General features: G+C 35.7%; 1 protein-coding gene across 4 annotated transcripts in view; it reads left to right on the top strand.

Annotated features, from left to right (window-relative positions):
• Positions 1-24,238, top strand: part of Pkn2 (protein kinase N2) — a 100,346-nt gene that overhangs the window by 18,708 nt on the left and 57,400 nt on the right. For 2 of the 4 annotated variants that reach the window (XM_029537257.1, XM_029537255.1), the window contains exons 2-3: positions 8,496-8,555; positions 16,477-16,777. In XM_029537257.1, the coding sequence (XP_029393117.1) occupies positions 8,496-8,555; positions 16,477-16,777 (361 nt within the window). Of the gene's footprint in view, positions 1-7,585; positions 7,603-8,495; positions 8,556-16,476; positions 16,778-24,238 lie in introns of those variants that run through there. The other 2 variants (XM_029537256.1, XM_021195635.1) reach the window with 2 other exon arrangements.

The following is a 24,238-nucleotide window of genomic DNA, read 5'->3' as shown; positions in this document are numbered from 1 at the left end:
TAAGTACACTGTAGCTGTCTCAGACACCCCAGAAGAGGGCATCAGATCTCATTACAGATGGTTGTGAGCCACCATGTGGTTGCTGGGATTTGAACTTAGAACCTTTGGAAGAGTAGTCAGTGCTCCTAACCACTGAGCCATCTCTCCAGCCCTGTCAATAGTTATCTTTTAATTGGTGATATGACAGTTACTTTCATGTAATACTCTATAAAACCTAAGGCATGTAAAAGTTTCATGATTTAGAGATTCAAGATTCACTGTTTTTATGGTAGCACACGCCTTTAATCCCAGCACTTGGGAGGCAGAGGCAGGTGGATTTCTGAGTTCGAGGCCAGCCTGGTCTACAGAGTGAGTTCCGGGACAGCCAGGGCTAATACAGAGAAACCCTGTCTCAAAAAACAAAAACAAACAAAAAAAACAACAAAAAAGAATTATTTTAATTACTTTTATGTATCATGCATATGTTGCTTTTAATTTGCAATAAAAGTAAGAGATAATTATTAATTTCTGTTACTGATTTTTATAATGAGGCACAGAGAGGTGTCCATATTATATGATAAGTCAGCCCAGTTGAAGTATAGAAATAGTTCTGTGTAAACCTAAGATAATATTTTTTGTTTTGTTATTTTATATTTTAAATGATAATGGGAATTTGCATATTTTGAAGTATTTTCTTCCATCTCAGTGTGATTTGTAGAGATCTGGAACACATGGAGTATTAGTGTATAGGCCCATGACATTTGAGAAAAATGTCAATTTAGCTTGCTATCATTTTACAGTCAGCAATGAGACTTGGAGAGATTCAGTGATTTGTCCACTGGGTTTGTTTTGTTTTTGCCTAACAATATTTGACATAATTTAAAAGAGGTGAGTATTTATATGACTAATTATTCTGGAGGTTGTAGGCTAAGATCTGCTGGACGACAATTTCAGGGAGCAACAGAATAAACTACTTGCTTCATGTTTAAGAAACTACAGAAGAAAACGGAAGGAAACTAAGTTTCCCCAGTGCCCAGCAGGGCATGCTATCACTTACCAAAAGACCTTTCTACTAGGTGTGTCTGCCAGTAGCATCACCTGAGTGATCAGGCCTTTGACACTTGGACAGACACTTAGCCAAACCACAGCATCACCATCGCCAAGAACACTAGCACTAGAACATATTTTATTTTTAATTAAAAAAAAATTATTCGCAGTGGTATTTTGCTTGCATGTATGTTGTATGAGGGTGCCAGATCCCCTGGAACTGGAGTTATAGAGCTGCGAGCTGCCATGTGGGTTCTAGAAACTAAACCCAGGTCCTCTGGAAGAACAACCAGAGCTCTCAACTGTTGAGCCATCTGTTCAGTCCCAACATCTTGATTTTATTAATATGGAGAAAATATTACTATCTATAGTAAGTGACTGAAAGAATTGAAAAGTTTTTTTTTTTTTAAGTGTTTTAGTTATATATAATTAGGAAGCAGCAGGCCATATATGTTTATATGTAGTTAGACTTTTTTTTTTTTTTTTTTTTTTTTGGTTTTTCGAGACAGGGTTTCTCTGTGTAGCCCTGGCTGTCCTGGAACTCACTCTGTAGACCAGGCTGGCCTCGAACTCAGAAATCCGCCTGCCTCTGCCTCCCGAGTGCTGGGATTAAAGGCATGCGCCACCGCCACCTGGCATTTATTTATTTATTTATTTTGGTAGTTAGCATTTTTGACATACTTCCATCCTTATGAAATTATCACTGTAATCAATATAATGAAAATGTCCTTTACTCTAAAGAATTTTTTTATAATCATGTAATCCTATGTTCCTGCCATTATTTTCTTCCTCAGCTTCTGGCAACTTCTGCTTTCTGTCTCTATTCTTTTTCTATTTTCTACAGTTTTTCTGTGAAAAAAAAAAATCAATGTAATATGTGCCTTACTAGGGGCCTGTAATTCCTGCAACTACTGATTTTAAGAATATACCATGTTCTTGAATGTATTAATAATTTACTTTTTGTAGAGTAAGATTTTATTGTGTGGATTGTGCTGGAATTCATTTATCTCACTGTTAATAAGCAGTAAAATTACTGGTAGATTTGGAATATTAATACAAGCTTTTTAAAAATGTTTACTTCTATCTGTCTGTCTATCTATCTGTCTATCTATCTAATGTGTGTGAGTACACTATAGCTGTCTTCACACATACCAGAAGGGGGCATTGGATCCCATTACAGATGTTTGTGAGCCACCATTTGGTTGCTGGGAATTGAACTAAGGACCTCTGGAAGAGTAGTCAGTGCTCTTAACTGCTGAGCCATCTCTCCAGCCCTAATACAAGCTTTTTATGTGCAGTTTATTGATTTATTGTGATAAAATTGAAGTGACACTGTTTTCAGTATTTATCTAGGAAATGCGTGTTTATCTAAAGCACTAGCAGCAGTATATTTCTTAACTCATTTATACCTTTATTGTAAATGTTCATTTTTATGTTATGGTTATATAAATTGATTATAGTATTTTCCTGCTACAAATTATGGTATGACCAAAACTTTTGTGTTTTACATAAATATTCTCGCTCTTTTCCCCACCCCCATATGTACACGTACACACACACACACACACACACACACACACACACACACACACTGAACTGGGTACCTTTATGTCTGTCTGATAGGCAAGTGCTGTACTGCTGAGCCAACTTCTCGGTCCTATATGTTTTCATTTTCAGTTTATTACTTATCTAGATGGAATTGCAGGTTCTACAAAGGTAAATACTGTCAAGTTAATCTCATAATTACTGCGAAACTGTTCTCTATACTATAGTTTTGTTTTGTTTTGTTTTTTACAAGATTATATTTTAAAGGTTTCCAATTTGGGCGAAAGGATGTAATGCTAATTGTATCTCCTCGATTACTACAGAGGATTGTTTTTTTATTCACTTATTGCCTATTCTGGATTAATTTTGTATGAGTTACATGGTTATATTTGCCTAGCCAAAATATTAAGGGAAGACTTTTTTTTTAAAGATTTATTTATTTATTACATGTAAGTACACTGTAGCTGTCTTCAGACACTCCAGAAGAGGGCGTCAGATCTTGTTATGGATGGTTATGAGCCACCATGTGGTTGCTGGGATTTGAACTCCGGACCTTCGGAAGAGCAGTTGGGTGCTCTTACCCACTGAGCCATCTCACCAGCCCGGGAAGACAATTTTTGGTCTTATATTATGTCAGAACAGTAGATAATGACAAAAGTAACCTGTATAATTCAAAGTGTAAATGTTCTTGCAGGAGTGGGGATTGATCATTGTGGCTGCACTTCTCTTTTGTGTTTGAAGGCAACCTTACTAATGTTCAGTAGCTTATTGGATATAATATTTATTATTCTGCCCTCTTCCCAAGTATGTTGTGTATGTGTGTTTTCTTAGGTGTGCTGGAGACTGAATCAAACATTGTGTTCGTTCTAGGCAAACAGTCTACCACAGAGCTACATTAGCCCTGGTTTTTGGTTTCCACCCCACACTCAAGGTCTACTTACATTCTGTACATACACAGTGGTGGCCTACCGGTTATTCTCTAATTCGGTATGTGTGGTTGAACCTGTTAAACCTGTACTTCCTGTATTATATGAATAAGAATAAGGAAATGAGTTGTGGGTATTAGCAGGTTCTCTATAGGTTTTTCTTGTTCAGCTTCACCTACAGTGGAATGTGCCACATTTGAAACTTTATTCTGTTTAATGATACAGTATATTATACCTCATGTGTGACTTTTCTTTTGAGTATTGCTTATAAAAAAGTTGATAGGCTAGTGTGATTCTTTTTCTTTATTGCTACTTGTATGTTAATTTTATGTGACCATTTCTTTATTCATTTAAGCAATCCCTACAAACATCTGCTGTGTTCAAAGTATTGTTCTGAGGTTTGATCATATAATAATTAGCAACATTATCTAATAGTATTCCGTATATTTTCTTTTCTCATGAAGATTAAAATATGACAGTTGTTGAGTAATTAAATAATTAGACTAGGATAGTGGGACTTGAAGGCAGTGGTGGATCATACTTTGAAGAGCTGCTTGAAGTAAGATAGTAAGTAAGCACGCAGTCCAAATTTCCACTAAAGACAAAAACCATTGATTCTGTTTTCAAAACACCGTAATGTAAGTTTTAACAAAATGAAAGTTAATATTGGGAATATACATACCATTTTAAATAGCACTGAAAGAAAAAATTATATAGGTGTATATAAACATTATGTTGAGACTTAAATTTATGATTTATTAGACTATGTAGTTTTTCCTTAAGTGGACATAAAAAAATTAGCCTAGGTCTTAAATTGAGCAACGACAAATCTTAGAAAACATTTTCTTTGTACATTACTCCTTTGGCTATAACAATGTATAAAGGTTTCTTGTAGAGGGAATGAAAAGTGAATAATGTAGTATCTGGCTATTGATTGGATATTGAAGTGAAAAAGAAAGGAAGTATTAAAAGCCGATTCTAAAGGATTAACAATGGATGACTGAGGATTTCGTCATCATTAACAGAAATAAGGAGATTTGGAAAGACTGTTGAGGTGTTTGAGGCATGCTGGGTTAAAAAATCCATAAAACGCTTATGTAGTGAGGAGTATGTAGGCAGCTAGAAATGAGAAACTGTTTCTAGGAATCAGGATGGTGTAATGTACTCTAGGAAGTCATTGGATAGTATTGAACCATGCTGTTGATAAGTTAGCCAGAGTGTATAAGTGTCAAATAATTAGGAACAGTTTGCCTGAAGGTGAGCTAATGAAAGAAGGCTTCCTAGAAGTGGCCTGAGATTTAAGTTCTCAAAATTCTTACAATCCTAAAATGTTAGAAAGAAGAAAGTTTTTTTCTGGGACTCTCTTCATGTTTTCTTCTCTTTGTTGTTTTTGCGACAAGGTCTATCTTTTTAGCCATGGTCTGGTCTGGAACTCAGTATGTAGGCTGGCCTTGAAACCTCAGAGATCTATGCCTCTACTGCCCAAGTACTGGGATTAAAAGACATATGCCACCAGGCTCAGCCTTACTCCATATTTTATACAAAATCTATTAAGGAGGAAGTTCTTATAATATTACCCTGAATTCTATGGCATTCATACTTTTCACGTTATCTTGTTTAAATTCTTAATCATTTGAAATTGATGTAGCTCAACTAGCACTCTTACAAAAGAAACTATTGAAGTATTTGAAAAATCCTACAATAAACCAATGATAGACTATGCCTATAATTTAGGTTTTCTTATTCAGAAACCAGAGACACAGTGACCAAGTCAACTTTTATAAAAGAAAGCATTTAATTGGAGGCTTACTTACAGTTTCAGAAGCGTACTCAATTATCTTCATGGTTAGGGTGTGGAGATATTTATGGCATTGAAGCAGTAGCTGAGAGCTACATCCTGATCTACGGGCAGAGAGAGACAAGGCTTGGCTTGGGCTTTTGAAACCTCAAAGTTCACCTCCAGTGACACAACAAGGTCGAAGTTCCTGATCCTTCTAATCCTATCAAAGAGTTCTACTCCCTGGTGACTAAGCACTCTATATATGATGCTGTGGGGGCCATTGTTATTCAAACTACCACACTTCTTCATTTAATAAATACTTAGTAAATTCATTTAATAAATACTTAGTAAATATATGAGTGTTTTCAGTGCATGTATCTATGTACACAGTGTGTGCCTGGTGCCTGCAGAGAATGGTAGGCATTGTAACTCGAGTTACAGAGTCACCATATGATTACTAGGACCCAAGCCCTGGGTTGTCTCTAAGAACAATGAGTATTCCTAACTACTGAGTCAACTCTCCAGCTGCCTCCTACTCTCTTTATCTATGTTTAGGAGGATTATATGGCTACTAATAATGTTGTCAAAAACAAAGAAGCTGTATTCTAAATTATTCAGAATATAATAATATGTGTGATTTTAAATGATTATTAAATCTAGGTATATTATAAATTATTAATGATATTAGCATGAAACAAAGTAAGTTAAGCATTATAAGTCAGAATCTACTTAAGACCGTAGTTTCTGTTGACTATTTCTGATATATTTACTATTTTTAAAGCTTGTTTTCTTTTGGTTTTTATTAAAAACTTTTCATTAGATTAGTAGTGCCAAAAACTTTATCTCTTCATTTTCATTTCTCTGACCAAAGAGCTGGGACTTCTTGTGTTCTTTGTTCATTTGTCTCTTTTATTTGTCTGTTTCCATTTAATTTTTCCTTCCTTTGGCTTTAAAGGGGAAATCTACAATAAGGGGAATATGTAGAGAATTGACTATTTGGTCGGTTTATTCCCTTTCATGTCTCAATGGCCTTAGAATTATGTGTTGTTTGGCTGGACTGACTAGATAGGTGCAAAGGTAACAATTCCATCTTTTCAAGAACCAATGATATAATAATTCTGACTTTTATTTTAGTTCAAGCAGGGACAGTTCTTCTGTCTCTCCTTTTAGATTAACTCCTAATCATTGCTCAGTCTTTAAATATTACGTCCTCAGAGTCTTATATCTTTCTTCAACATCTTAACTTAAAATTTGAGTGTGTTTTTGACAAAATCCTTTTTTCTGCCTTGGTCTTTTCCTTTATTGTATACACATGGTTTTGTAGCTGTGAGTTGTCTTTCCATTGGCAGTATTTAAGTAAAAAAGGTTATGGTTTTCTAAATAGATTTTTATTGGATTAATTTGGAGAAAAATTGATAACTGTGCAACCTCTATGCTCTTACTGAGTTCAATAGTTTGTACTTCTATATATTAAAGGTGTGGTGGACAGGAGTCAGATTTCTCACAGAGTAAGAATTTATGTATTAGCAAAGGGAGAAGATTAAAATAATATTGCCATACACATGATCTACATAGTCATAGATTGTAGTTGTGTATATCACTGTGAACTTGTGCTTAGCTTACAATGTAGATTCTTTTCACCATTCTATGTCAAGTGTCCAGGAATAGTATCTATTACATATATTTTAGTCAATATTTGTATATATTTTTATATCAAGTACGTATCCTTTATTTTGGGGGAGAATTGTAGAGTTTGTATTTTCATAAAGATGGTATGTGGGAAGATGTTAAAAAAACTAATATTGCATTGCTTGTTAACTTTTCTGTTATAATAGTATTAACATTCCTTTTCTCAAATGGTGATACTTCCATTGAGGTTCCATGAAAAGTAATTAGTTGCAACTAATGAGACTTCTTAGAACTTGGATCAACCATAGCTTCACTCTCATAGGTCTTTTTTCTACATACAAATATCCTGTGATTCTGAAAGATCATTAGGTGTTTGTTTTGGCCTGAACTGAGTTCACTGATGCAGCTGTAGTCAGCTGGTAGCAAGCTGGAATGTCCACTATGGGTTCAATGTCTGGCATCTCAGTTTAATAGCTGGGACTGGGGTACTTAGTTCTTTTCTAAGTGAACTCTGTCCATGTGGCACCTCTCATTTTCCAGGGCTCCCTGCTCTTGCTAGCCGAAGAACCTAGGATTTGTGTAACATTTAATAATTACAATTTTGATGATAATCAGCTTTGAGTCTTCTTAAGGCCAACCTTGAAGATTTCCTGAATGCCATATTGCTGTTGCTTCTACCTCATACCTTTAGAAAGAGTAAGTCAAAGGCTACCCCAGAGACAGAATGAAAGTAAGGAGGGTAATTCAATGCCATTTGTATTAGTGTACTGTCCCTTCATAATGGCTTCCCTGCATTTTTCTTAACACAGCTCTATCATTTTGTTGCCAAATTCTTCCCTGAATTTTCATTTAATCATAGTAAAAGCTAAAGATTTAAATTGTTAGAAGAGGTCCTCATGTGTGTTTTCCTATAGTCAAATTAGTATTTATAATGCTGAAGAAAAGAAACCATCATAAATTATTTGTGTGGAGGGATGTAAATTAATACATTTGCTGTCCCAGTCAATATGAATATTGAAAGTAGAATAGCCATATGATGAAGATGTGCCTCTGAGTACATATAGCCGAAGTACTATAGGTCGACATAACAGCAGTGAATTTGGGCGTCGACATACAGCAGTGAATTTGGGCATCGTAAAGATGTCTTCAAAATAGTCAATGTATAGTCAACATAGATGTTTGTAAGTAGATAAATGGACAAAGAAAATGCAGAGTATATACATAGTAGGGTTTTACTCAAACTGCAAAGAAGAATTAAATTGTTATTTGCAAGAAAGTGGGTAGAAGAGATTCTCATGCTAAGTGAAATAAGGAACACTCAGAAAGACAAATCTCATGTTTTCTCTCATAATACCAAGTCTAGATAAAGGAAGCACAAGCACACACACACCAAACATATAAGACATAAAAATAGAGGAGGGACTATTTAGAAGAGGAAGGGGATTGAGGCCAAGGGTAGACAGTGAGGAGTTGTATACCAGACAAAGTAGGATGTCTAGAACTCAACTTTTTTCTGCTCTGTTATTCATGGTGAATTGGCTTTTGTCCTATTTGTACTTCATTGTCACAAATGGTTGCTACATTTTCAGGTCTTGGGTCTGTATTCCATGCAAAAGAAAAGAAGCTATGAACTCCACACCCAAGAAGAGGTTGGTTCTCTTTCACAAGAATTATCTTTATGGTTGTTTGTAGGTGCAAGAATGGTTAGTGAAGTGAGAATCTTATCTGTACACTTGGATGCATCTTACCAAATGAGTATTGTCTTAGTAAAGATAATGGGGGTAGATGTTAGGAAGGAACCCAGCACCTAGCACCGTCTGCTTTGCTCAGTGCTGTGTGCCAGGAATGGTACGGTTGCTGTGAAAGCTTATTTCTTAGTCCTGGGCATAACTATAATAAAGCCCGAGAAACAGTCTATTAAGGTAGTGGTGATGATGAGATTGAAGATGTTGAAGCTTTAGTGTGATTTATACATGGCATTCTGATTCTGAATGCATCACTCTTTTCATTGAAATAACCATGTAGCCTGCATTTGTGGGAAGGTTTTGGAGCTGGTTTTCATGTGTTTCTTCTTAACAAAACAAACAAACAAAAAAAAGAGTGTCAATTTTATCTTTATATTTTCACTACTGAGTGCTGTTTTAAATAAGTAGTTAAACACTAAAATATAGGAAAACCAAACCCCTATTTTCTATATTAGCAAACTGGGAAGAGGGAAGGTTGTGGGTTACCATGTTTGTTTGATAGCTTCTACTGGGGCTACCATTTGAACAGATGTTAGATTAGATTCATAGTTGAGATTATGCTTCTGAAGTATAAAAGGTTAGGCTAGGGTGAAATAAGAGAGGAAGTCCTGTGTTTGCCAGTGTCCCTGACTCAAAGCTGTAATGTAAATCAGTTAAGTTAAGGCTTAGTTCAAATATAGTAAATGAGTATTGCAAAGGGCCAGTCTTTAAGGTACAGAAGAAAAGAACACTGAAGTTAGGAGATCAGTGTGCTGAACCCAACCAGGATTTCCTCAAACTCCAGTCAAGGCGATTAGATCAAATGGTCTTTTTTAAATTCTTGGAGCTAAGACGGTATGTAAGTCATGGTGCTCAGTGTTTTCACAGGTAGTCAGGCTGTTTTATGTTTCTGAAATACAGAAAATGTAACAGTCTTGTCACTTCTCTGACAACTTTGCCAGTGAGGAGTAAACATCCTTTCCTGACTCCATTTAAGTGAAGTACTTGATCACAACTGATAGTCTTAGTCTTCATTTTGTTTTTCAAATCTGGTCTTGTTCTTTTTTTTCAATGTTTTCTTAACTATATTGTGAATTTGTTGAAGTATAGTAAATTGAAACTGTCAATTTATGTTTTAGGCTAAAACCAGAATTTTTTTTGTCTCATAAAGTATATATTTGGTAAGTATAGCTTTAAAAAACAAACCAGCACATTTTTTTTTTTCATTTGAAATACCTGGCTAGCATATGATATGGCCTCCTTAAGGAAGAATTTATAGTTTCGGCTCTTATAGAAGAAATGTGTTGAATATAAAAAACTTAAATAGCAAAAACCTATTATTACCATTATAAACTTAAATCTATCAATTGAAATAAAATGAGTGTAGCTTTTGGTTCCTTCTAAATAATACTCTTATTAGGTAGGCTATAAGAATAGAAAAAATTATTTCCAAAGCAGAGAATATACAATTTGGATGAACAGACTAAAAATACCTGTTAATTTTTTGATCCAGAGATAATTGTGAGTATTTCAATATCTTTTTCTCTTCTTATATTAAATATAACATTTGAAATAAAACTATGTATACTTAGCAATATGCCAAGTTAGATATACTATTGTGAGTAGGTTAATGAAAACCATAAATAAGAGAAATGTGTTTAGTCTGTAAGTTTTTATGATGACACTTAAGTAGCATTCTAATTTTTGTTTTGTTTTGTTTTGTTTTGCTTTGTTTTTCGAGACAGGGTTTCTCTGTGTAGCCCTGACTGTCCTGGAACTCACTCTGTAGACCAGGCTGGCCTCGAACTCAGAAATCCGCCTGCCTCTGCCTCCTGAGAGCTGGGATTAAAGGCGTGCGCCACCATGCTCGGCGCATCCTAATTTTTACTGATGAAGATAAATTCTTTTATATTTGTGGTGTTTTTAGCTAACAATAATTACTATTTTCTTCTGTTATATTTCTATAATTAGAATTACTACATCAAAAGAAATTGTAGGTTTCTATTTATATTAATAACTTTCTATTAAGGCTATTAGTCTAGAGCTGTGTATAGTCAGCAGTATAATTTTTAAAAATCTTTGTCAAATAGACAAAAAATGGTGTAGTCATCTTTGTCAAATGGGCAAAAAGGTGTAGTCTTGTTTTTTTTTTTTTTTTTTTTGGTTTTTTTTTTTTTTTGTCAAAGCAGCAGTTTTCTTTAATGAAAATAGTTAAGGTACACTTTTTTATTTCTGTGTGAGGAATTTATTTTCCTCAGCTATCTGTCTGATGCTATACTAATCTATTTCTAGTCTATTACTTAACCTGTTCACTTACGTTTTTAAATTTATTTTGCTTCCTTTGACATCCTTGTAACTTTTACTTTGTCTATGATTCATTTAGTCATTTTTATTGTTCTACCAATTAAAACCTCTTTACTTAAACTACATCATTTCAGCTTCAATATTAGTCAGTGAGATTGATAATGAAAACCTTATTAAAACAATTTTGGTCAGTCATTTGGTATATGTTGGACTTAGATTAGTAGTTTTTTTGGTTTTGTTTTTTTTTGTTGTTGTTGTTTTTTAAACACTTGAGTCTGCAAAGCAAAATAAAAGTAGAATGTATGTAAGCAGCAAGATTTAGATGATTTTGACTAGAATGAAATGGCTAAGCATGCAGTTTCAGTGATAAAAGGTGGGAAGTATGGGTCTTCTTTATATGTACTCAGTGATGGTGGATGATCTGCACAGCTGAGACTTTAACTGAATCTTTGCAATTAGCTCATGGACTCTTTTTTTTTTTTTTTTTTCTCATCCTCTCATACTTTCAGAGCATATTAATGAATATAAAAGGGGCTTTGCAGTTAGGAGTTGGATCCAACTTTGATTTTGTTATTTACAGAGTGGTGGTAGGATCAAATCCAGGATCTAGAACGTGCCAGACAACTCCTTGCCACTTTGTTTTTCCAGATAAGGTCTCACCATGTAGCCCAGGCAGGCCTTGAACTGCTGCCAGGCCAGTTAGTGTCAGGTTTTCTGTCTTTGCCTCCCAGGTCCTGGGATAATAGGCATATGCCACTACATTGCACTTTCTGTAGAAAGATGAAACAAGTATCAACTTTGTGAGGCAGCATAACATTTATGGAGTTAAAAATAGTTCTAAACTAGTGGATAAAAACATGAGGCTGGTAATTAAGGTAGGTACAGTCAGTTAGTTCTCCCTAAACAGAAAATACTAAGGCAGAAGTTACACTAAGAATTTTCTACTGGTTATCTACATTTTTTTTTTTTGGTAGCTAATTTAGTTTATTCAGGTTAAAAGTATTATTTCATTGCCTAGTAATGGTGCCTGGCATTATGATTGAAGTTTTGGGGATAGAATCACAGTTTAGCTGATTAAACACCTCATTTTGGTTATTGGAATTGCAAGAAAATGGGAATGGGAATAAAACTATGGTTACTAAAATGTCAGCTCTATGGAAAGCAGAGAGACCTGCTATCAATCACAGTTTATACCTGACTTTCCAGTGCTGGAATCCTAGGTTGCCTCTGAACTCTGGGAGTATACTTTTGTCAGAAAGACAGAAGCATGTAAGGGAGGGAGGGAGGGAGGGAGGGAGGGAGGGGAAGAAGAAGGGGAAAGAAAGGGAGAAGAAACACAAGCTGATTGAGCAGTAGAAACCTCAGGGAGCTATCTCAGGAGTTTATGAGACTTCAGCCTCTTCCTGTTCCGTTCCTGCAGGAGGCCTATCTCCATCTGTCAGCCACACAGACCTGTCATGTCTGACACCTGCCCACATTAAACACATTCTGCTCATCATTCTTGCACTTGTCTTTTTCTGTCTTCAGTAACTCGACTATGTCTTGTTCTTGCTCTCAATTTCTGACACCACGGGAGGGCCAGTAAAGGCCTGACAACGACTTGATTTGATTCAGAGGTCTAACCTGGTCAACCTCAGACTCACAAGCCTCCCCCTCACAGCCATGGTCATACTGCTGAGGTATCCCCTCACTCATGGGGTTCCTTTAGGTCTTGGAACACCAGGCACCCTGGGTGACCTTCTCGTTGCCCCTCAGTTATCCCAAGGGACTCTGAAATACAGGGCACAGTCTTCAACTTTACGGGGCCCTACAGACGTATACTAAACTATTCGTAAACAGCGCAATGGGACCAACTTGGAACTCGTACGCCACTGTGAAGCCACCAACATAGCCAAGATAACAACCATTTCCATGACCCCACAAATGCCCCAGTGTGCCCCATCTGCCCCTCATCCCTACTGTAGGCAACCAGTCCTCTGCTTTCTATGGATTGCTTCCCACTGCCCAGTGTTCCTCTACCTGGTATCTCTCACTCAGCATCATAACTCAGATCAGCAGTGTCTTTTCTTGCAAAGATGTACGGTCTTCCCATGTTTGGCTCTCTGATACGTGTCCATCCATGTGCCTGTTGATGGAGTGTGCTTCGGTATGAAGGTATTACCAGAAAAACTGATATAAATAGCTTTGCTTAAATTTGGTTGTAATTCTTGGGTTAAACATGGGAGTGGGAAGGCTCTGTCACATGGTACATGGACATTTAACATAAGAAACTGAAGAAGCTATTTTCCCAAGTGGTTGTACATTTTACATTTCTACCAGCAATGTATAAATGCCAGGTGCCTCACATCCTTGCCAATACTTGGTGTGGTTAATGTTTTCTTTTTTTTTTTTTAATTTATTTATTTTATTTATATGAATTTATATTTTTATTTATATGTAGCTGTCTTCAGACACATCAGAAGAGTACATCAGATCCTGTTACAGATGGTTGTGAGCCACCATGTGGTTGCTGGGAATTGAACTCAGGACCTCTGGAAGAGCAGTCAGTGCTCTTACCTGCTGAGCCATCTCTNAGGAGGAGGAGGAGGAGGAGGAGGAGAGAATGTGTGCGTGCACACTTGCAGATTATTTTAAGTGACATCCTTTTTACTTTCTCTTTTAAAAAAAGTTTTATCTACACAAAAAAACTTCCCTTAGTCTTTGGAACGATCAGATAACAAAAGGGATAATTATTTAAACAAGATCCCTAACACAACACATAGGAGAGTCGTTTAACTCCTGGGGGAGAACATTGGCAGGAAATTCTTTCCCAGGAAGGTTGTCATGAACTTTGAAACAAAAAGTTACCCAGGCCAAGAAGGAACTCGGAAGAAATAGTTGGAGGCAGAGAGGTGGTATATCCCAAAGGTATAACATGCGTGGTGATGGAGCCAAGAAAAATGGTCTCTCAGAGGAATTTCCCATAACTTGTTAATGTTGGAGTTTGGAGAATAATTTGAAAAGAAATAGGAGTTGAAGTAATAATAATAAGCAAGGGTCTTCAAAGAATCAACATCAAATATGTGAGATTTTTATATCTTTATTTTAACAGCCTTTTAAACTGTTATATAAATGTTAAATTTTTGTTTCAATTTATATTTTTACTGTATACCATGACTAAATTGTTAAAACACAAATATTAAGATAATTGGACCTTAGAATTTACTAAACAGAACTATTGGGCGTATTTGGGGGGGGGCTGCAAAGAATGAGGAAAAGAAAATTACTGAAATGATAAGGATACCATGAACCAAGAAATATTAAGGGACTTGTGGCTTATTGCATAATGTTAATTTAAGAACATGTTAAAAAGTATTTCTGGGATATTATCTGGTGAGCTTAAAAGAACCGAAATAAAAATACCTAGTGGAGTGAGATTAAAGTTTTTTTTTTTTAAAGTATTTTTTGCCTCATTCTACTTTACATAAGACTCTACAGTAGGATTTCTTTCTTTCTTTCTTTCTTTCTTTCTTTCTTTCTTTCTTTCTTTCTTTCTTTCTTTTTTTTTGTTTTTGTTTTTTCGAGACAGGGTTTCTCTGTATAGCCCTGGCTGTCCTGGAACTCACTCTGTAGACCAGGCTGGCCTTGAACTCAGAAATTCACCTGCCTATGCCTCCCAAGTGCTGGGATTAAGGGCGTGTACCACCACTGCCCGGCCTGGATTTCTTATTTATTGGCAGTTGTCATATTTTGGTGATTTTAATACCCAACCTAAGTTGAATTGAAAGATAAAATGATGAAACTCACATTGGATGATAATTGTTGGCGGAACTGGAGATGTGGGGAAGTGGTAGAGAGCTTGGCTAGCATATGAAGCACCTTGAGTTTTATTACCAACACTCACTATGTGAGTGAGTTAATGATGGAATGAGTGAACAGACAAATGAGTGAATGAATGAATACTGAAAAACTTCAACAGTATTTTAGACTGGGAAGAAGATCATCCTAAATACACTTAGATAAAAATAAGAAACTTAAAGCCAATATGCATATTCCAGGAATTAGCTTAGAATAGATATTATATAGACATGCATGTTAAGGTTTTCTGTTTTGTTTTTTGTTTGTTTTTGATAGCATGTTTTGTTTGTCAGAATGTCAAGGAGATCTTTAAGAATGTTAGAAACAAATTAATAGAAGTCTGCTCCTTCATCTTTTATATAAGATGCCACCATTAGCCCATCTTTCCCCCAACTTTAGATGCTACATACTTTTATTATAGGTTAAAGATTGTATGTAAAATATAATATGCCAAAAATTTAAGTAGGATGTACTTATATATGTGTGATGTGTATTTTCAGAAGTACGTAAACATGCGGCACAGCGAAATAACTTCTTTTCCATCTCAGCCACAAACCGAACTCTTCTCAGAGGAAACCACTATATTGATTGCCCTCAGAATTTAAAAATATTTAAAGCAATGCTGTTAAACTAATATTCATTATCATTTGTGTAGTTAGATGAATAAAAAGTAGCTAAACTATAACTTTGGCTTATCTACATGTAGTTTGAGTTTGCTTAACTTATGTTCCGTTTTACAAAGAATGTGCTCTATTGTATGGGCGCTATTGTATGGGCTCTATTTTAGCTTTTAAGACAATTTAAAGATATTTTCTGCTAATAATGTTTTTGTATTGGCAAGTAAATTTATCTGATAAGTTAGCATGAAATATATAGAATTCTGATTATCATCTTCACAAGCCTAATACATACAATAAAAAGTGGCCAGAAAGGTTTTGCTAGTTTATTTTCATGTGATTTTTTTTTTTTTTTTTGGTTTTTCGAGACAGGGTTTCTCTGTGTATCCTGGCTGTCCTGGAACTCACTTTGTAGACCAGGCTGGCCTCAAACATGTGATTTCTTTTCATAGAGGAGAATATTATTCACCTTTAGAATTTAGTAATGTTTTTATTAAGTGATTAGTGAGTCAAAATTATACTCAAAATTTCTCTTAGGATGTCTTGAATTTGCAAATATTTCTGAAAGGCCACTGATACTGTTATTTTGATTTTTGTAGATAAATAAATCGACTTTTAAAAGATTACATAACATGCCCAGAGTTTATTATTTGTAAGTGACAGTTTAACCATCTTTACACAACCCTGTGATGCCTTTATATGTAAATTATTGTAATTTATGTATGTAGCTAGATTCTTTTTAAGATAGAGTCTTGCTGTATATCCCAAACTGGCCCTGAACCTTACAATCCTGCCTCAGCTTCCCTTTGGAATTAAAGATATGAAGCATCATGCCTAGCTCACTTTAAGTGTATTTGTCAAATAATATTACTTAGTAAATGGATAGAATATTTGAACTTACACTTCTTTATGGTTTTAATACAGGGAAATAAGTAATGTTTCCTATTAAGGAGAAAGTTATGTATAATTCAGTTAATAAATAATCTCTTCAAGATACAAACACTTATCCTTAATGTTGCACATTTGCTTTTCTAGACTCCATTATTGTATACTTGTTTACTTAGTTTTCATTTACTTATTTATTATAGGGAGATTCCCGGACTCTTCCATTTTCTGAGAATGTGAGTGCTGTTCAGAAATTAGACTTTTCAGATACAATGGTGCAACAGAAATTGGATGACATCAAGGATCGAATAAAGAGAGAAATAAGGAAAGAACTGAAAATTAAAGAAGGAGCTGAAAATCTGAGGAAAGTTACAACAGATAAGAAAAATTTGGCTTATGTAGACAACATTTTGAAAAAGTCAAATAAAAAATTAGAAGAATTACATCACAAGCTACAAGAATTAAATGCACACATCGTTGTATCGGATCCAGAGGACTCCACAGGTATTGTGCTCTGTTGGCTCTATTGTGCTCTGTGATATATTAGCAGGACAGACATCCTTCCAGAGAATTCTGTTTTATGCTGGTAGTTTTTAGCTGTTGGAAAATTAGAGACTGTTTTCTGTTGTGGTTAGGGTCTTGTTTCTGTACTGTTCAGGTTAGTGAGTTTATGGCTGTGAAAACTGAAGCGTTTACTTAGAGATAAATAACTGTTGTATTTATCCTTAGTGAGTAGGACAGAACTTGGAGTTATTTTCTAGTATTCTTTTGTACTGAGTCAACCACATACTCTTAACCTTATGATCAGTAGTAAAGTGGACCAGATGATTCAGAAGTGAAAAATTCATTCCATGGGGCCAACAAGATGGCTTAGAGAGAAAGGGTGCTTGTTCCTCAGCCTGAGTTTTGGAGTCTGAAGACTTGAGACCTTATAATTCCCAGTACCCACATAATGGAAGGACTGATTTTCTTCTGACTTCATTTGCCCCCTCCCAAATAAATAAATAAATGTGAAAGGAAGATGTGTTCTATAAAAATCTATCCTAAAGAATTTTCAGCCATTAATCAAACTTATTACCTTGGTGCTCTGTGCACTATGAACCTGAATTAAGCACCTAAACTCTCAGGCACATTGCTTAATAAGAATTTCTCTCTGTAACCCTAGCTGTCCTAGAACTCACTCTGTATCCAAGCTGGTATCAAAATCACAGTCTGTGCCTCCAGAATGCTAAAATTACAGACCTGTGCCACCCCCCCCCCCAAATCTCCTTCCTTCCTCCCTCTCTCCCTCCCTCCCTCTATTTATTTTAGAAAAAAACAACAGATATTAGACATTTTTTCAGTAGTACAAGAAGTACAGATAGGAAAACTACCTGCCTCCTTCAGACTAAAGGCAAACTAAAGCTAAAGGCAGCATTGCTTTTTTTTATTATATAGCTTTTCAAGAAAAATGTAAGTAAATTAAGCTCTATAATCATTTCATTTGCAGAAAGAATAAACAAAGGAAAATCACTTATAAAAAGTAAAACACTAGTATCAGAGAGTTTAGACAAACGTCTTTAGGTAGTAAGATATAATAGATGTAAAATTAACAGTCTAAAAGGTGTCAGAAAATAAAAGTATTGAGTGTTTTTCATTTACCTAATTGGTATCTACATGTAGGACTCATAACTCTTATTTGGAGGTTCTGTATGTAGATTTTCAACCATGTGCAAGAACTTAATCTTTAAAATAAAATAAATAATAGGAAACCAGTCTTTGTTTCACAACTGAAACAGTCCCAAAGGTGTAATTAATTTGCTCAAAATGGTTAAAGTAGTTATACAACACCTCCTATTTCTACTCCTCAGCTGGTAGTCTCTTACCCATAAATTTAGTAATTATAAATGGAAACGTGTATTATGAAAATTCCGTTTTTAGTAGTAGTATTTTATAAACTAAGATAGTCTGTTGTGTTTGGATCTCTTCCAAGTCTTACATGTCTTGCCTGTTGCATCTTTAGAATTCCAAAATAAGAAGCTGCTAGAGCTTTAAACTCTATTTAGAGAAAGCATTTTTTTTCTTGATAGAATGCTGAGAACTGTCTTGTGATTCATTCAAATATGAATGTTTAGTAACACAAAATGTGGCCCATTCGATTAGTCCCCTTTAAAATTTTAATTTTAGTGGAATAAAAATCCATATGATAAATGTGTGAGTGATTTACATATATGTTGAAAGATATGATTTGATTTTTTTTAACAAATGTACAATGTATCTAGGGAGATGTCATTAGGTCTACTCAGAAGACTCCGTCACTTCAGTGATTTCATTCCTTTCTGTCCCACTCAGTTCCCACTCAGTCCTCAGCCCTAGAAGCCACTATTATACTTTCTTCACTTAACATTAGATAGTTTAGGGTATTGACCATTTCTGTAGACATTTATTTAGAAAAAGACCTTCTTTAAGCCCTACTGTCAGATCCTGGGCTCCCTCAGAAGCCCAGTTGATAACACTGTGAAACCTTCTCTGACTGTTCATGTCCTCTCTGTGCTACTTTGTTCATTTATTGTTCTATTGTAACTTATTTCCATTCATGTTTATTCCTCCCTAATTGTGTACCCTGTGAAGGCTCACACATTTCCTCATGTTCTCCAGGGTTTTAGAAACTGAAACATAGCAGCATATAATTGTGACTATTATAAATGTTTAAAACCCAGCAAATTGAAATTGTACCTTTATTTTTGTAATTATTATGAAAGCATATTATGTCATTTCACTTTAAATATTAAATAAGACAGAATAAGCCTAAAATTAAGTTTTAGGGTAAAACCAAAATTATTTTCTACTGATAATGTTTTGTTTGTTTGTTTGTTTGTTTGGCTTTTTTTTTTTTAATTTATTTATTATATGTAAGTACACTTTAGCTGTCTTCAGACACTCCAGAAGAGGGCGTAAGATCTTGTTATGGATGGTTGTGAGCCACCATGTGGTTGCTGGGATGAACTCCGGACCTTTGGAAGACCAGTCGGGTGCTCTTACCCACTGAGCCATCTCACCAGCCCTGTTTGGCTTTTTTTAATGATAACATTTAATATTTACTTTCCAGATAATTGGAAACCAGATGTATACAATATCAGTTTGTGCTTTGATTGCTTAATACTTTAGTGTGTTGGAACAAAATTTCTTAATTTTGTTAAAATCTGCATTTTGTGTGTGTGTGTGTGTTCAGTACAGGCATACACAAACATGCCATGATACATACATACATGGAAGCTGGAAGAGACAGCTTTGTGTGTCAAAGCTTTTTACTTTGCTTGGTCTAGGATCTTGTATTGTTTACTGTGTGTATGTACACCTGGCTAGCTGGCCAGCAATCTCTGAGGTTTCTCCTGTCTATGTTTCCTATTTCCCTGTAGGAAGGAACACTAGGATTACAGATGTTTATATTGCGTGTCTGACTTTTATGTGGTCCCGGGATCTGAACTCTAGTTGTCAGATTGCACACTGAGCTTTCTCCTCATCCTAGAGGCTTGTTCATAATTTACCCCTGAAATAGGTCTTAAGTCATTGGCTGTACATGCCATGGCACATATATGGAGGTCAGAAGAGACAGCTTTGTGTGCCAATCCTTGCCTTTTACCTTGCTTAGTACAGTATCCTTTATTGTTTACTGCTGTGTGCAGTAAACAGTTTTACCTATTTGTAAAGTAAAGATTTTTATCAGGTGGACTTCTTAATTATATAATGCTGAAATGTTGTTTATTATAAAGGCCTGGACATTTGGGGCTGGTATTAAAAATTAAGGTGTTCATTTGCTGTTCCAAGTCACATGAAATGAATATTTGCTATTTATGCCCAGAATTTCTTAATCTTCCATTCGTTTTCCATATACTTTAAAATACAGGGGGAAATCTATCTCAGTAGTTCCATAAAAGCAAATGGCAAAATTGAACCTCTTTCATGATAAAAATTCAACAAATTAGAAGTAGTAAGAATTGTGTTCAACACACACAAACTTATACACACACACACACACACACACACACGCATATATGAGAGATAGTCTCACAGTTCCTATCACATTAATGGGAAATAGTTGAAAGCTTTTCCTAGAATGTCAAAAGCAAGACAGGATAGCCACTCTTAGGATTCTCATCAGTAAAGTACTAGAAGTCCTAGCCAGAACAATTAAGGAGGAAAGGAACTAAAGAGACTTCCATCTAACTCCCCAAAATCCCCCCCAAAACCTGTTAGAACTAATAATGAAATTTAATAAAGTTTTAGAATACAAAATGGGTAGAATTTCCTTACATTAATAGTATGATAAATGAAATGAAATTTTTAAAAATCCTACTTACTGGGATCCAGCTCAAGGGGAGGTCCCAAAGCCTGACACTATTACTTAGGCTATGCAGTGCTCACAAAAAGGGACCTATCATGACTGCCCTCCAAAAGACCCAACAAGCAGCTGAAAGAGTCAGATGCAGATATTTGCACCCAACTAATGGACAGAAGCAGCTGACCCCTGTGGTTGAATTAGAGAAAGGCTGAAAGAAGCTGAGGAGAAAGGCGATCCTGTAGGAGGACCAGCAGTCTCAATTAATCTGGACACCCCCCCCCCCGAGATCTCTCAAACACTGGACCAGTAAACAGACAGCATACACCAGCTGATATGAGGCCCCCAACACACATACAGCAGAGGACTTCCAAGTCTGTGTTCATTCAGAGATGACGCACCTAACCCTCAAGAGACTGGAGGCCCCAGGGAGTTTAGAAGTCAGGTGGGGTGGGGGGTGGGGAGTGGGGGCACCCACATGGAGACGGGGTGTGGTGGGGAGGAGGTATGGGATGTGGAGCAGTCAGAGGGTGGATGGGGGGCAGGAAATGGAATATGGAATGTAAAAAATATATTTATTTAAAAAATCCTACTTATTAATAGTGTAAATTTTCACATATTTAGGACTTAATCTAATCAAAGAAATGAACAAACCATATAATACAAATTGTTAAATATTGGCTATAAGAAATTTAAATGCCATAAATCAGAGGGAAAATGGCCTATGTTCGTAGGTAGAATAATTAGTGTTGTAACAATGTAGTACAGGGCTGTAAACTCTTCTAACTTAGAAGGTTGAGACAGGAGAACTGCAAGTTCAAAATCTACCTGGTCAACAAAGTGAATTTAAGGCCTGCCCACGTAAGTTAGTAAGACCATGTCAGAACATGCAAAGTAGAGGGTGGAGGGTATAACAGTGGTAAAGGCTTTGCCTAGCATGCTTGAGTCTTTAGAAGATGTAAAATGATAATATTACAATGTCCATACTAGCAAAAGATATCTATAGATGTAATGGAGTCTCTGACAAAATCTTAATATTCTTTTATTGGTAGTGAGAGGGATGTGCATGCTTATGTATGTATGAGCCACATGTATAGAGGTCAGAAGACAGTTTCAGGGATGGTTCTTTCCATCATAAGTCATGGGGATCAGACTTAGGTCATTACCTTGCATGGTAAACACGTTCATTGTTTGTGTCATTTTGCTAGCCTCCAGTATCATTCTTCACGGAGATATTAATAGAAAAAAAAATCCATAAAACTTGTTTGGAACCACGAAAGACCAATTAGAAAAAAAGAACATCTAGAAGTATCATATTACTGGTTTTCAAAGTTTATTTTAAAGCTATATTAATTAAAACAGCATGATATTGGTATAAAACAGATATCGACTAATAAAGTGAACTAGTCCAGAAATAAGTTTATACATGTATTGTCAATTTTGGCGAAAGTGTTAAGAATGAATGCTCAACAGAGAAGCCCTCTTTAATAAATAATTTGGAAAACTGGATATCAATATGTGGAAAAATAAAAATCGACATATAATGCACCCTTACACTGAATCAATTTAAATGGATTAAAGACTTAAATTTAAGATTTGAAGCTATAAGCTACAAGAGGCAAACTAGGAGAGAATATATTCATGTCCTTGGCCTGAGAAGGGCCTTTTTGAAAAATAGATAAATGGGATTGCAACAAATTTTAAAAGTTTTTACATGACAAAGGAAACAACAGATTGAAGAGACAACACACTGGTTACAGAAAAATATATGCAAATTATATATTAAGGTATTATTCAAAAAATTCTGACTACCTATAAAGAAAACATTATCCTAGTTTTGTTGTTGGTGGTGGTGGTGGTGGTTTTTTGGGGGGGTGCTTATTCACTTTACATCCTGCTCACTGCTCCCCTCCCACAATCCATCCCCAACTCCTCTTCTCCTCTGGGCAGGTGGGGGCCCTCTTGGGTATCCCCTACACTGATACTTTAAGTCTGCGAGGCAGGTGCTTCCTCTCCCATAGAGCTATAGGTGTGGTTCACTGATAATGTAAGACTCTGGGCTCTACCCAGCACCACAAATATGGGCAGAAGATAACAAAACAAAAACTGAAACCAACCAAACAAACAAAAGAACCCCAACAAAACAAACCCTAAATATAAGCACTTCTTAGAAGAAAGGGAAATTGAAGTGTTTAATAGCTAATCATTGGAGAACTGTACGTGAAAAACATGGAGAGGTATTTCTTCCCACCTCTTAGATAGGTTATTTATTTATAATTTAAAGGGTACGTGTTGGCAAGGATGCAGAGAGGAAGAAATCTGTGTTCTTAGTGCTACTGCAACTTAGGAGAACTAATATGGGAAAGAGTATGAAAATTTCTCATAAACAAAAGGTAGAAAAAGCTGCTCAGGGGTAAAAGTGTGGGGAAGACCCCAATTCCATCTGTACCACTACAAACACAAGTAAAACAACTGCTATGAGATTCAGTAGTCTTACTTCTGTGTATTTGTTCAAAGGAGATGAAATCAGTACATGAAAGAGATGATACACTGCCCCTATGTTCCTTGCAGTAGTAGTAGTTCCTTCCAAGTCTGTGCTCTGCATACAATTGAAGTTAACAAATGGATTGAAGCTAGGGTTTCAATCTGCATATATAGTTCACTTGGTAGAGTCGTTTCCTTCTAAGCACAAGGCTGTAAACTCAATCCTCAGTACTACCACCACTCCTCACATGGTTTTATATATGTGGGGAATACCATTAAGCCATTAAATGGTGGAAGCTGTCATTTGAAACATAGATTAACCTAGTGAGCATTATCATAAGCAAAAGAAGCCATAAAGAGAAGCAGACAAGTACTATTTCAGATTATTTGCACAAGTAGCTGTTAATTAGCCTAATTTGGATATTCCTGGTGTATACATGAAATATTACACTGTACACAATAATTATCCACTGATTAAAAGTATAATAACACTTTTTAAAATGAGAATTCTCTCTTTACAAAGAGAATAATCTTATGGAATGTTAATTTTAGCACACATAGAAATTAGAAGTATGCTTAGTTGAGACAAAATGTACCTTACATGAAAGATTATGGATCTTCATAAGATGGAGCCGCAGTTAAGAATTAGCACCCTGGGCTGGTGAGATGGCTCAGTGGGTAAGAGCGCCCGACTGCTCTTCCGAAGGTCCTGAGTTCAAATCCCAGCAACCACATGGTGGCTGATAACCATCCGTAACAAGATCTGACTCCCTTTCTGGAGTGTCTGAAGACAGCTACAGTGTACTTAAATAAATAAAGTCTTTTTAAAAAAAAAAAAAAAAGAAAGAAAAAGAATTAGCACCCTATTCAAAAGGATCTGTTTGGGAAAGAAGCATTTCTGAGTCTTGGTCTCTTAAATGAAACATTCTTAAAGAAGAGGTTAAGAAAATGATGTCAGGCTTTTTGGAGCCCAGTTAGATACCCAAGACAGAAGGATCAGGGGTTCAGGCCAGCCTGGGTTAGGCTACATAGTGGGTTGCAGTCCAGCTAGTGCTACACAGTGAAGCTCTGTCTCAAAACACAACAAACCCTACAACATGTGTCAACCATGGTGGGGTTTTTTTTTTTTTTTTTTTGACATTTTACATTTCAAATGTTATCCC

Source organism: Mus pahari, chromosome 4 (assembly GCF_900095145.1).
Source record: "Mus pahari chromosome 4, PAHARI_EIJ_v1.1, whole genome shotgun sequence".
Taxonomy (NCBI): domain Eukaryota; kingdom Metazoa; phylum Chordata; class Mammalia; order Rodentia; family Muridae; genus Mus; species Mus pahari.
Note: the sequence above shows the minus strand (reverse complement) of the source record. Positions and strands in the feature narration are given on the sequence as shown.